General features: G+C 39.3%; 1 protein-coding gene across 4 annotated transcripts in view; it reads left to right on the top strand.

Annotated features, from left to right (window-relative positions):
• EPS15 (epidermal growth factor receptor pathway substrate 15) overlaps positions 1-13,226 on the top strand; it is a 181,653-nt gene extending 168,427 nt beyond the window's left edge. For all 4 annotated transcript variants that reach the window (XM_089684469.1, XM_089684467.1, XM_089684466.1 and 1 more), the window contains one exon: positions 6,668-13,226. In XM_089684469.1, coding sequence (XP_089540595.1) covers positions 6,668-6,814 — 147 coding nt within the window. In that variant the 3' untranslated portion in view covers positions 6,815-13,226. The remainder of the gene's footprint in view (positions 1-6,667) is intronic.
• Positions 13,227-13,607: the final 381 nt, after the last annotated feature.

Genomic DNA, 13,607 nt, shown 5'->3' with positions numbered 1-13,607 from the left:
TTCTTGTTAAATTGAAGTATATCTAAACCTTAAAGCAAAAAATGTTATATATTGAAGCTTGCCAGTCCTTAGTTGTGGTGGCTGCATTAGTTTTCTTATTTTCCTTTATTTTCTCCTGGTGACTCTGCCAGTAGCACACTTCCAGGATGACAACCCTTAATCACTCTTCTGTATCAGGACAACACAAACAGCACACGACTGCATGGAACTGCTCCTGTCTCTTTTCACATTATATAGGTGGAGTCCTGTATTGCTCAGAATTGTATAACTGATAACCATGTAACGCAGGCAGAGAGCACAGAAATGTTCTCAGGTCACAAGATTTCTGGCAGGATCAGCAGATATTTTTTCTGCGTATCAAACAGATGTAACAAAATGCTTACAATTGTATATTTAGTAGACCAAACGGAGACAATAGGAAAAGTTTATTTGTAAGGGTCCTTTCACATGGGCATTCCGTTTTTTTCTCATGAGTTCAGTCACGGTTTTCCCAAGAAAAAACGAATCCGTTCACAACAGTTTTTCATCAGTTTACATCCATTTTTCTACATCATTAACCAATGCAAAAACGGACCGTATGTCTGTTTTACATCTGTTTTTCGTCCGTTCCATTTTTTTTTTTTACAGAAGAAAAATAGGGTTTTCTTCCGTTCAAAAAAACGGATGTTAACAGATGTGGACAATAACTGATGTAAATGGATGAATATCCACTTACATTGGCTAGTCCATAGAAATACATGGGTGTCCGTTTTTCATCTGTAAACGGACAGATAAAAAAACCGACATACAGAACGCCCTTGTGAAAGACCCTTTAGGGGTTAAAAAAATAAACCCACTGGCAAAATATTATACATTTCATGACGGCCTTACACATTTTAAAGCTGTGCTACAAGTTCACGCAATGCAAAGCGTTCTGTGATTGGAGGGGGCAGTTTCAGTTTTCTTCCTGTTGTCCAGTCATGGAATGCTTTGCATTTTGGAAGCCTGTAGTACAAGCGCTGTGAATGGAGTACGGCGATGGAAAGGGCAGGCATAATCGGCGTTTTGATGAGTACCTGTCACAGGGGCAGCCACTGAAAGATATTAACCCCTGCAGCATCAGAATGTCACTGTTTTGGGGCAGAGGATGGAAGATTTCTGTTGTAAAAGCAGCCACAGCACTGGGACACACTTCATTGGCGGTAGGTAGGGTAACTAAACTTTAGCTTTAAAGTGTATGTCAAGCCAAAAACTATTTTCTAGGTTTGAAAAGCATGGGATAGGATTAAAACTACTGTTGGGCTCTTGCTGATATCTGAGCTCCATTAGAGCTCACTTCCTGCCATGCTGACAATAGTTTCCAAAGTTCCAAACACAGGAAGTTATGGGAAATGTTCAACAAGTACATAACAGAAGTAATCAGATTTTTGTATCTGTCTAAGGGAAAAATAATTTTTATTCCTGTCTGTGTTGCTGTTGGAGAGGAGTAAATTTTTTTAACAGAGCCCTAGACTGCAATAAACAGTTGACAGGGGTTCTGATCCTGTCCTGTTCAATCCAACCTAATAAAACAGTTTGGTCTTGACATATGCTTTAATAGTTTTTTTGGCATAACAGATCCATTTCCAAAGAAATAATATTTTAGTTTTAAATTATGATTATAGAAAATCTAAATTAATTTATTGATCTGTATTTTTACCATTGAATCAAAACATTATCATTGTCTCCATCTAGCCACTTCAGACATCTTTGAACGTTGATCAGCAACCACAAACAAAATGTTCAAGGGAGATTATAGTGTACTTTCAATGGGCATGCATTTTGACATTGCTGCAGCATTTTTTTTGAGCCTGGGTTCACATATATGCGGTGCGGTATATCGCATGTGATTTGCATAGGAACCGCACTGCATTCGTGTGCAAATCACCTGATTTGTCCGCAGTGCGGTTGAAGCCATACATTTTGTATGGCTCTAATCGCACTGCACCCGATGCAAGACCCTATTTTGGGACCGCACTAGAATTGGATCGCATGGGTATTCACACCTATGCGATCTGATTCTGCACATCGCACCGCATTTTGCGGATCGCTTTCCGGGAGTTGTTAACATACGCGCAGCAGTTCGCATGAACGGGGTGCGATTCTGATGCTGTGCAGAATTTGCACAGAATACGCTGCAAATTTCAAACCGCATCAGTGTGAACCAGGGCTTAAACAATTTTTTGTGACTTTCACATTTTTTACATGCTTGCTTTTCAATACCTTCGCTTGTTCTATTGGCAGAGATTTGTAAATTATCCTCTGGGGGCTGCAGGGTTGACTGCAAATTCTTAATAGCTGTTGAAATTATCGGCCATGCAAGAAGTTCATTGTTTTTAATGAGTCCGAAGGTTCGTAGGTTGCTTTACGAGAAAAAGCAGTAGATCAAAACTGTAGCCTGTATTTTTAAGGAGCAAATGAGGAAATAGTTTTGAAGACATATGCTTTAGGATTATGTATATTAAGCTGATCTCTAACGTGTTTATAAAAAAACTTTAAAGTGCCTTTTAATGCTTCCAAACTCTGAAAAAAGTTTGAAATACTGTCTGTGATCTCACAGGAAAGAATGTACAGCATCTCATAGGACGTGGGGGAAACTATTCCAATAGCTTCAGAGATAGGGCATAACACAGAAAAAACATACCTAGTATAGGAAGACAGGAACACACCAATGGTTTTAAACTCAGAAAATATTTATTGATATTCATCCAAAATAAAAAGCCAATGTGTTTCAGAAGCTATGAAATACCCCTTTTTATTAAGGTTGAAAATGATGATGAAACAATTAAATTGTTTTTAGCAAAAACAACCAGCTTGTAAAGCTCAGTCATTAGGCCTTGTGTCAACTACCATTTGTTTGTTTTTTTCAAATGTTGCATTTGTTAGTTGTAAGCATATGCATGTGTTTGAATAACAAATGCACTATTTTGCAAGAAAATTCTGTTTTACCTTCTTTGTCTGCAGTTCAGGCAACTCAATAGGTCATGCTGTATCCAAAGAAGCACCAGGCAATGCAGGTCAAACAATTTTCTGAACTGCCATGTTTACTGCTTAATTGAAGTTGATAGGATTTTGATGACCAGTGTATGATGTGCAATGAAATGCTGGAAAAAATTCTTAACATGAGCCCTTAATAAGGAGCTATTTTATTCCAAAGTTATTTGGTTAATTTGAGCCCACCATTGTATTGTATCACAAATGGCATTTTGAGCCCTGATGAAGCAGTCCAGAAAATGAGTTTGCTTGTTATCTTGGACTTCTCTGATAAAACATTTTTCTCTTCCATTCATTGAAAGACTCAGCAATTCTTCTTGGTGCAGGTAAAACTAAAAGTAAGCCCAAGGGGCGGCCCTCTGGAGGTGGCCTAACCCCCCATCTGCAACACACAACAGTCAGTAGCCAGCAATAATAGAACAATACTAAGGTATAAAAAAAAAGACTGGGTGGGTGTGGCAGTTTCTCCAAATTTGGCAATGTTGGGGCATTCAAGACATAGATCTTTTTGCACCCAGACCTAAAGGTTCCCAAGTTTGGGGCCAGATCAAGGGATCTCTGAGAGATGCATCAGAAACTCTGGTGGCTCCCTGGCACTAGTACATCCTGTTGTATGAACCCCCCAAGTTCGTTCACCGGTTGTTACCAAGAATAGAGCAGGAGGGCATTCTGGTCACTTGTGCACAGGGTCTGGTTCATGGATCCCATTCAGTTAGTCAAAGATGCACCATGCTTCCTTCCTCTCCACCCTGATCGGATCTTTCTTTCCAAGGCCTGGTCTTCCACTCAGATATACAGCTACTCGCTTTACCAGCTTAGCTGTTGAAAGCCAGGTGCGGAACGGTTGATTTGAGTGTCAAATTAAACTGTTTAGGCTAGGTTTATTTTTAATCGGCTTTAGCAAAATGAAAACCATATGTTGATTGGGTGTTGAAGGCAGCACATAGCAGAAATATGAAAATTACAGATTTAACAGAAAATCATATTACTTGCACAAAAAAAAAAAACTTTTTTTTTTTTTGTTTTGGATAGTAAGGACAAGGATTAGAATACCTATCAGGTTTTTATTGTTGTTGGCACTTCCATTAGGGCGGTTTACCCTCTCTATTTTTCCTGTTTACCATTATGGAAAATAAAAGTAAAAATCCCAAATTTTAAGTTGATACCAGAACAGTAATAGAGGGAAATCTTCCAATGGGCAAACTAATTATGGTGACACCAGGACTTCTTCACTTTAGTTTTGTATAATAAGGACAGGGATTAGAATACCTATGAGGTTTTTATTGTTGTTGGTGCTTCAATTAGTGCAATTTGCCCTCTCTAACCCTGTTTACCATTATGGAAAATAAAAGTAAAATAAAATCCTAAATTTTGGGTTGACACCAGAACAGTAATAGAGGAAAATCTTCCACTGGGCAAACTAGTTATGGTGACACCAGGACTTCTTCACTTTGGAGAGATTTCCTCTCGCTTTCTGTTTTGGCTGAGACAAGAAGTGAAGGAAAATCTCCCCTATGGGACACATATGGCAAAAAAAAACTGACAGAGGTCATAGCCCTCCCTTACTCCATTTAGTTCTACATTAAGTGTGGATTTTTTTTTTCTTTTATATGAGCTGCTAAGGACTTGTTATAACAGCAACATTTGAGAGAAGCTGTCTTCACTGGTGTAACAGAAATTTTTCTAATAACTAAGCATTATCAGTACCACCGAGGATTTTCACTATCAGGCCTAATTTCCTGTTACAGACCTAAACTGTTTGTTCTGTAAAATGGGGGCTCTGAAACAGAAGATGCAAGTAAAAGGCAGTTATTTAATATATTTATATTGTTTTTTTAATGGCGTTCAAGAAGTCCCTGAAGGAAGCAATTGTGCTGTATGCTAGTCAAGGTGGAACTGTTTCTCTAAACCAGCCTTTCTCAACCTTTTCACACCAAAGGAACTCTTAAAAATAATAATCTGGTCTTGAGGAGCCCCTGCTAAAAATGATATATGGAGCTCATGGTATATTATCAAGATTAGTATGGTATACAGTACATATAATGAAATAATAAGAAATAATGCATGCCTAAGTATGGTGGTTCCCATTTGGCACTAAAGCTCTGAAAGGTCCTTGAGAAAGCTTGGTGGTCTGCACTTGAAACATGTCAGTATAGGAAAGAGGTGACGTCATCAGTACAGGGTTATTGCTGTGGAGTGTGCACTGTCATTGGATTTTATTTAATATATACAGGCTGGTTTCCAGTGGCTAGAGCCCAGTCTGTTTGTGTTAAATTGCTCCTCTTCCTTGCCCTGCTCCGATTGTACCTGTCCTTAGACACACATGTGCTTGCACTGCATTAGCAACACAGCTCAGAAGCAACATGCAGCTGGCAATATAGAGTGAGTGTCTTGTTTTATTCTTACACATGCCATTTATTTCTTTTACATTCATGTTTGCTTAAAGGGTTTGTGTGTGAGTGCTACAGGACTTGTTTATAACATGCAAACTGTTTTAGGAGATGTACAGTCCATGGGAGCTACCATTAATGACCACCTACAGATACCTGGCCACCACAGTTTTGATGCTTTGAGTTACTGACTTGGACAAGGCATGTAGTATATAAAGCCTAACTGAAGTTTGAACTACTTTTTGTGCTTGTCATGGGTCAGTGGCTAAAAGATAAGAATGATAGCTAGGCACTTAAAAATTTCATAAGGATAGGTCACTATTATTCTACAACTTGGCTGCAGTACAGATTCAGGTTCAGAAATAATTCAAGGTATGTTACCCTGGTCCAGCTTCAACCAATGTATCTATGCATATACTGTACCTGTGGGATGCCTCTAGAAGCTGGAAATCACATTAGTAGGCACTGCTACTACAGTGATCCTTACTAGCGTCCGGGTCCCATGCCAACAGCTGCCCTGCTGCATTGTGAAAATCAGGAAATTGGCTGCTGGGTATAGGCAGCATTCAGAGAATACTAGAAAATGGCACCTGTTTGCACTCAAAGCCGGCACACTGTGAACTTATTAAACTAAATGAATGTAAATGGCTTCAGCTCTCGTTTACCACCCATGTAGGAATCCGCTAATGCTTTTTGCCCATGTGGGGCTTAATTGAAGACATTCTTTGATTGGATGAGGTGGGACAGTGACATCACACTGTCCTAGTTCAATCAGAGAATACCTTCCATTCATTGAGAAATTACAAATCATTCTCTGAAAGGTGTCTGAGCTGAGCAGTCTACCTCCTATGTTTAAAGTGTAGCAGGGCAGCCGCTCAGCACAGGACGTGGAAGCTAGTGGAGATCACTGGAGTAATGGTGTCTGCTACAGTGACTTCCAGCTTCTAGAGACATCTAACAGGTATGGTATGTGCTAGTTATATTAGCCCAAGCTAGACCATTGTAACCATGTAAACACTGCCTGAAAATCTTCTTTACTCCTCATTTTATTAGAGCTGGATTGAGAATGCAAGAAAACACAACTGCTATGTCTAAAACATTTTTTCACTTTTCTTTTTTTTTCCTGTGTGTGTGAATTTACGTATATGAGCATGGTGCTCCTGACAGAAAACCAATTTCTGCTGTTACGTGGATGTCTCCTCAATTCTCTGTTTCGTGTTTTTGTGACTTGCTCAGCCAGTGCATGTCTTTCTTGAAATCTGCAGTACCAATCTGAGGACGATATGATCGAATGGGCGAAGAGGGAGAGCCAGCGGGAGGAACAAGAGAGGCTGCAGAGACTAAAGCAGCAGGAGCAGGAAGACCTGGACCTCGCCATTGCACTCAGCAAGTCTGAGATCTCCGAGGCGTGAAACATGCCGGCCATCGGGTGTACAATTAAACTGTGTAGTTCCTAGGAATATTTAAATAGTTTTTCATTCTTTACCCATGAAGTATTTAAACATCTCTTCAATTCTTGCTTGGCTAGGGACATCTCTAGCAGTGAACAGGTAATGTTATCTGTGTGTGTGTTTTTAAACTTGGCTGAGGAGTGATACTATGTATTTCTGTATACTAGTCTGTGACCTATGCCTCTGCTTTAAGAGTGTCTCCTCCCAGTATCAGACAGAGTTTATTAAATGGGGCTTTCTGTTCCTTTTTATATGTATATATAATCCACCCACCCCATTCCGATTTAATCTATCCATTTAACAGCACAGCCCCAGGTTCTCTGGGACCACAAGCCATAAATCAGTTTTTTCGCAGGCTCTTCACCTGCTGGAAATAACTTTTATTGTTGCTTCACACTTAGATGCAATAAAGCTTTGGAGGGTTCCATCAAATAGGGATGGTTTTAATGAGAACCTGTCACAGGCAAAACCCATGTATGTACCCATGAGGTGCCTATTCACATGCAAATTATCAGCAAAAACATTCAACAAGTCAAATCTTATGCATTTTCCCAATTCACATTTGAGTGTTCAGGATCCTTCAACTCAAATGCCTGAAGCTCACAAAAATGAGTTGTTTTCAGCCCCATTCATTAAGAGTGTATAAAAAGTGCAAAATTGTATGTTATGCGCATTTTTCAGGCGCTCCCGTAATGTTTGGCATGTTTTTTTTAGCACACATCACCCAAATAAAGCTTCAAAATCTCCTAGCATACGGTATGCTCAAGTGTGAATGGGTGTAATAGAACCTGTATCTTGGGAAGGCCAAAACTGTTGCAGAGTGGGCCATCATGCATTGCAAAATGTCCTGTTACAAGTGAGTGTAGCTGTAGGATAGTACACAGCCCAATCATGTGCTCAATAATGTGCTCTGTTCACTTTAATGATTCAAAAACGAAATGATCTGCAGCATGCTGGATGTCATGTAAAATCTATTACTAGCACTATAGTAAAAGCAGTAGAAACCTTTTGATCCACGTGGGTCTTGTTCACAGTTGTCCAACATGTGCTGATCCCTTGTGCCAGTTTTAAACCGTAAGTGCCATTCTTCATTTCAGGCATTATACTAACCCCAGGACTGCTGAAATTATTTTGTAACACCGCTCCCCTGGAACTAGAATGCAGTCTAGGGGTTAGATAATGGTAGCTTGCATCTAAGGCCTCTCATACATGTACTTTGCTTTGTGACAGATTCCATTTAAATTAAACCTTTCCTAAGAAAACTAGACCCATCGCTGTAATATAAACTAGCACCGTATATCCTTTTACTTGCCTTTACCACTGCTGTTGCCACCACTTACTTAAAATGCCTGGTATTGATGATAATTGCACACTCTAGCACATCTTGCCCCATGTGACAGAATTGGGGGCCTTTTCATTGACCATTTGGGCCCCAAGTGCTGCATTGTTGGGAGGCAAGGAGTGTGGAACTGGAAGTACCAGGATTTTTACTGAGCAGTAGTAGAGGTAAGTAGGATGAGGTGGGTATTTATTTTTTGCTTATTGGCCAGTGTACTTTAAATATGCTATATTTCAACATCATTGATATAAGGGTACAGCTGTTATGCTCTACATGGGTGCAGAAGGGCTATCTTTCTGTGTTACTACAAAGAGTTGGTTCCAAAGCTTTGGGTGAGATTTACTAAATCCTGGAGAGCCCTGTTTAGGTTACATTGTCTCTGGAAACATACAGCATCCATTTCTGGCAAGGTCTTCTATGGTGTGGCTGTCAAAACGCCTCTTTCTTTGGGCCTATTAACATGTGTCAGTTTTAATGCATCAAAACCCATGGAAGTAGAAATTCCATTCTTCCCGAGGACGGGGCTTGTTCAAATCTATGCACTGTAGTTTAGTATGAAAGGGAATTATATATACTCTTTCGTACCTATGAATATACGTTCCTTGATGCACTCAGAACAGTGTGAATTTGGATGAAATGTTTTCCTTGGCTGCTTTTCTTCATAGGGATATGCATTCTTAAAAAATGGAGGGAACCCATCACTGAGACTCTATTAGAGGCTGCTTGTCCCAGTTTTCAGAGACAATTTAACGGAAAATTGATTCTGTATATGGGTAAGCAAACCCTTATAATGTAGTATTTCAGGTGCATATGTGGTAAAGCAGGTAGGTACCATCTTGCTAAGCTCAGTGACACCTTATATTATTGCTTATGATTCCTTTTCTGTTATAGAAACTCACTTGCTTTTCCAGTGCACATGTGTGGGGTAGATTTACTAAAACTGAAGAGCGCAAAATCTGGTGCAGCTGTGCATGGTAGCCTGTCAGCCTCTAACTTCAGCTTGTTCATTTAAGCTTTGACAATAAAACCTGGAAGCTGATTGGTTTCATGCAGAGCTGCACCGGATTTCTCTCCACTTTTAGTAAATCAGCCCCATTGTGTGTTTATCTGAAGCTAGACTCTGGAACACACTGCAGGAATGATGACTACAGAAGGAGCTGACACTGCCAAGCAAGTTAAAGCAATATGCAGCTAAAGAATTCTAAACTTTTGTGCAGTGCCTGATGACTTCCATAGATCGAGGCTAAGGACATCCTACATCAATAGACTTTTGCTTTTCTGTATGTAGCACAGTAATTTCCAGGCGAAATGTATTGGTGCTGAATATAGTCCAGTATTCAAGGCCTTTATTCTCGATCTGCACTTGCAAAACTTTAAAATACATTTTCCTTGACAGGTGCCTTTATTTTTATCACTTTTATTTTATTTTTATTTTTTTTTTACGTGAACTGCACCTACTTGAGACAGGTTTGCCTTTAAGTCCTCAGTGCCAAATCCCTATGCCAGGATATACATTAGGAATAATAAAACTTTTTTGAATAATGTATGACATGCCATGAAGGCTTTCTTTGCTGTATGTGTTCACGCTGTGTACATTATGCAGTCATTTCAGATGTCCTGTAACTATGACTACATTAAGCGGCTAAATGCCAGGCGGAGGACTCTGGCGAGCACCCAGGGAGTTAGCACTCTAGGTTAGTCACTTAATACTGCTTAATCTATAGTGATTCATCAGAATTGTGGGGCGAGAACAAGATAAAGTAAATTAGTTTATCCTCCTTAGTCATGGATTAAACACTATAAAATCATATAAACATATACAGGGTCATTTATTAAACCTGCATGAGGAGCAAGGGTGATGCGCAAAGGACAGTAGCCAATGGCAACTAATCAACTTTCACTTAACTAGAGTAAGATAAGTAAATGGTGCCTTTTGATTGGTTGCTACTGTTTATTACACATTATGCTTTGCTTTATTTTTAAGTCTGGTACAATGAAGCTAAGGGGCACTTTTAGGAGGGGGTTACGATCGTTTTGCTCAGGTTTGTTAATTACCAGGATATACTGACTTGTCTCTCTACCATAGCCTTGTCGAACAATGTGGCCCTTGTGGTTAAGGCTCCATTATTCATTTATTTTAACAGTGTGCAGTAGAAGAAGTGACTGCAGCGAGTGGTTTGGGGAGGCACAGCCAGATTTCTAGACCAGACTAACTGTTTGGGTCAAAGGAATATCAGGCAGTTTTTTTTTTGGGGGGGGGGGGGGTAGACTTAGACTTTTAAGAACAAGCAAGAAAAATTATTTTGGAGCGAGTGACTCCTTACCCCTCGTGTGTTCAGTTGATATTCTCTGGTATTTTTTTCAGTTCTCCTGCACAGCATTGAATAACTGAGGTACAATTCCATAAATTAGGCCCCTTGATTTGCTGAGAAGAATAGGCACTACAAGAAAACACAGTATTTTATTAATGTTTCTTCTCTTCCCAGAAATGTCTACAGTAAATTCTCACCAAAAGTGTTGTGCTGCCTTGCCCTGCATAATCCTCTTTGCTGTCATTTACAACCTTGAATTTTTCTGTACCCAACACTATTTTGGTTTTCTGACAACAGATCCTGTTAGGGGTTACTTTTATAAACCTTTAAGACACCCAAAATGCAGGACAGCCCTAGCAAAAATGTAAGTTGTGGGCTATGGCTTAGTATATCAAACAATTAGTCCTTAAAACCCAATAAACTTTCAGTTTAAATCAGTTAAATACATTCCAGGTGCAGTAAAAAAAATAAATAAAAGGTGTGCCAAGTCTTCCAGTTTATTTTCTTTAGAAAACAATCAGTCTCAGTAGAAAAGGCTGTTCCTGCCAGCATGCTGTAGAAAAGCATCCTTGCTGTCTGTGTAAGAGCAGAGATCGAACAAAGACCCTCTGCTTAGAGCACTCCAATCAGCAGGGAGTATGAGGTCTGGCTCAGTGGTGGGTGTGGTGTACCTCTGCAGGGAGTCTACTGCTTCTTCACAGAGCACCTCTATAGCATGCTGAAAGGGAACAGGCTTTTTTACTTTCTAAAAAACAAACTGAACTGTTTGATTTTGCATACCTTTCCTTTGATGCACCTGGGATGATTTAAACTGAAAGCTCAGTTAGTATTTAAGATTTGGATAATGCAGACTGATGATATCTAAAAAAAAACCCTGAAATTTGTTTAGTGGATTGGCTCATTATTTTTAACCCTTTCACGTGACAACCATTTAGCCTTCCACTGAACAGTATATTAATGTTTTTACCTGGTTTTATTTCTTGCACTGAGTAGTTATAGAACAATGTTTTCATGACATCCCAACCACCCTATCAGAAGATGCTCAGATTTCAGGACAGATGGATGGATTTCTGTTCTGTGATAGCGTACCACTATGTGCAGTTATTTATATTATTATATGGTCGGAAAGAGTTGGTTCATGCCTATAGACTCAGACCTGTGTTGCACAAAATGTTGATTGGCTTAGTGGCCATTTTGTTTTTATTGTCTGTTGACTGATCAAATGTGGAATAATATTTGTTATTTGATAAAGCATGTTCATATTCCTGTGTTAATGAGACTCTTCCCCCCGTCAACCCTAAAAAATGCTATTTTACGTGTACACTGTTTTACAGAGATGCAGAATTTGTTTGCAATTAAGGAATACTCTGTGGACCAATATTATTATTACTATTATTAAATATGTATATATCATTTAATGTATGTTCATTCTACTGACATACAGCTGTTTGGTGCTGGAATTTTTAACATAACCACTAAAAAGAAAAACACACAAAAAAAAAGTGTACTTTGTCTTTGGGATTTATAATCAAAGGTGCCTGAAGGAACAAATTAAACATCACAGAATCCTCTGGTGGCTTGACGGCACAGGTACCTCTGGATTGTCCCAAAAAGCACTCCTTTAACCTTAAAATCCAGAGTGCTGAGATAGAGAAAAGGCAACTAAAGGCAGCCATAGACGGAACAAAAGTTTTCTAGTTCAGCAGGAACCGGACAGTATTCTATCCATCTGTGGGCAGGCTGGTTGTACTGATGTTGATCTGATGATCACCTTCAGTACAACCAGCCTGTCAGGGATTTGTTTTTTTATTTTGTACGATCACTGCTGCTGGCTAATGCTTGCAGCTGCGATTGTTGTATTCTGGCGGCAGGGAAACCTTCCGTTGTCCGAATACAACAGTGCAGCAGGAGGGATTCCCCTGTCAACACTGACTGTGTTGATGGGGGAATCGAGTGATTTTCTTTCCTGTGGTTAAAGAAAGAAAATTGCATAATGTATAGCCAGCCTAAAGCTCCTTTCCTGTTCAATGGCCAACACTCTCGCAGTTGGCCATTGATAAAACCATCACACTTTTGTAGGCCATAGAAGCCGAGTAGATCTGGGAACAATGAACTATAGAGCACCCATGAGGAGCTTGGTCACTTTTTCTCTGAAGCACTAACCCAGAATGAATTAGTGGAAATTTGGCAGAATAATTAGGTGTGCATGCAGGCATGGGGTGCTGTCATGCCACCAGCATTTCAAGCCAAACGGTCACTTTAAGTTTTTTAAAGTTGGAGTTCTCTTTCAGATATATAACACAGAATAGAGAAAATTACTGGTTGCTATGTGAAACACAAGTGGTTGTTCTTTCAGACATGTTTGATGTTTAAGGCCCATTGTTTGCAAGGGTCTGTGTCTCCTTCCACTTATTCGTAAGGCAATGAGAGGTATGTAGAATATGGGAGAACCTTATAACTGATGTCAGATCAGAGAAATATGGCTGCACGCTGTTCAAGTGACAACTGGTGATAATGGGTTAATCCACTTTGTACCTCATCAATATGCCTTACTGAACAGGCTCCCTTGTGGTAAAGTATTGTTATAGTTCTACAGTAAAAGGCAGAGCATCTCTTACATGACTCCATATTCTCCTGTTGGTTTTCTATATTTTATTGGAGCTAGATGTTGTAATTATGAACATAATATGTAAGTACTTAATAAAGTGTAAATTAATAGAGATTGCTTGGTCACTCTTTGGAACCTTGTTGTATGTCATATTTTTATGTTCAATTGTTTTGTTTAATACCTGACATTTTACATATTTAAACGGTAAGGTATTGATTAGTGATTGGGCTTGAGTAAAAACAGGCTTTGTCACGTTATAACTGTCTCTTTCCAATTCAAGTCAATGAAAATGTCATAGCAGCTTAAGAGGTCAATGTAAGTAAGGAGGCATTCAACTGCAAGACAAAAGCCCTCGTAATGGAATGTAAAAGTGTCCTAAACTGATCTAAAATCAGACTGGATGTATCTGTAAGCATTCTACATTTGTCCATATACATAAGCCCTTAGATGTCATTATTTTATTATATACAAAAATCAGCAAAAGAAACATAACTT

The sequence above is a fragment of the Staurois parvus genome, unplaced genomic scaffold (assembly GCF_062004578.1).
Source record: "Staurois parvus isolate SC_StPar_1 unplaced genomic scaffold, SC_StPar_1.0 ptg000347l, whole genome shotgun sequence".
NCBI lineage: Eukaryota > Metazoa > Chordata > Amphibia > Anura > Ranidae > Staurois > Staurois parvus.
The sequence above is the reverse complement of the archived record's forward strand: the minus strand, read 5'-3'. Positions and strand labels throughout refer to the sequence as shown.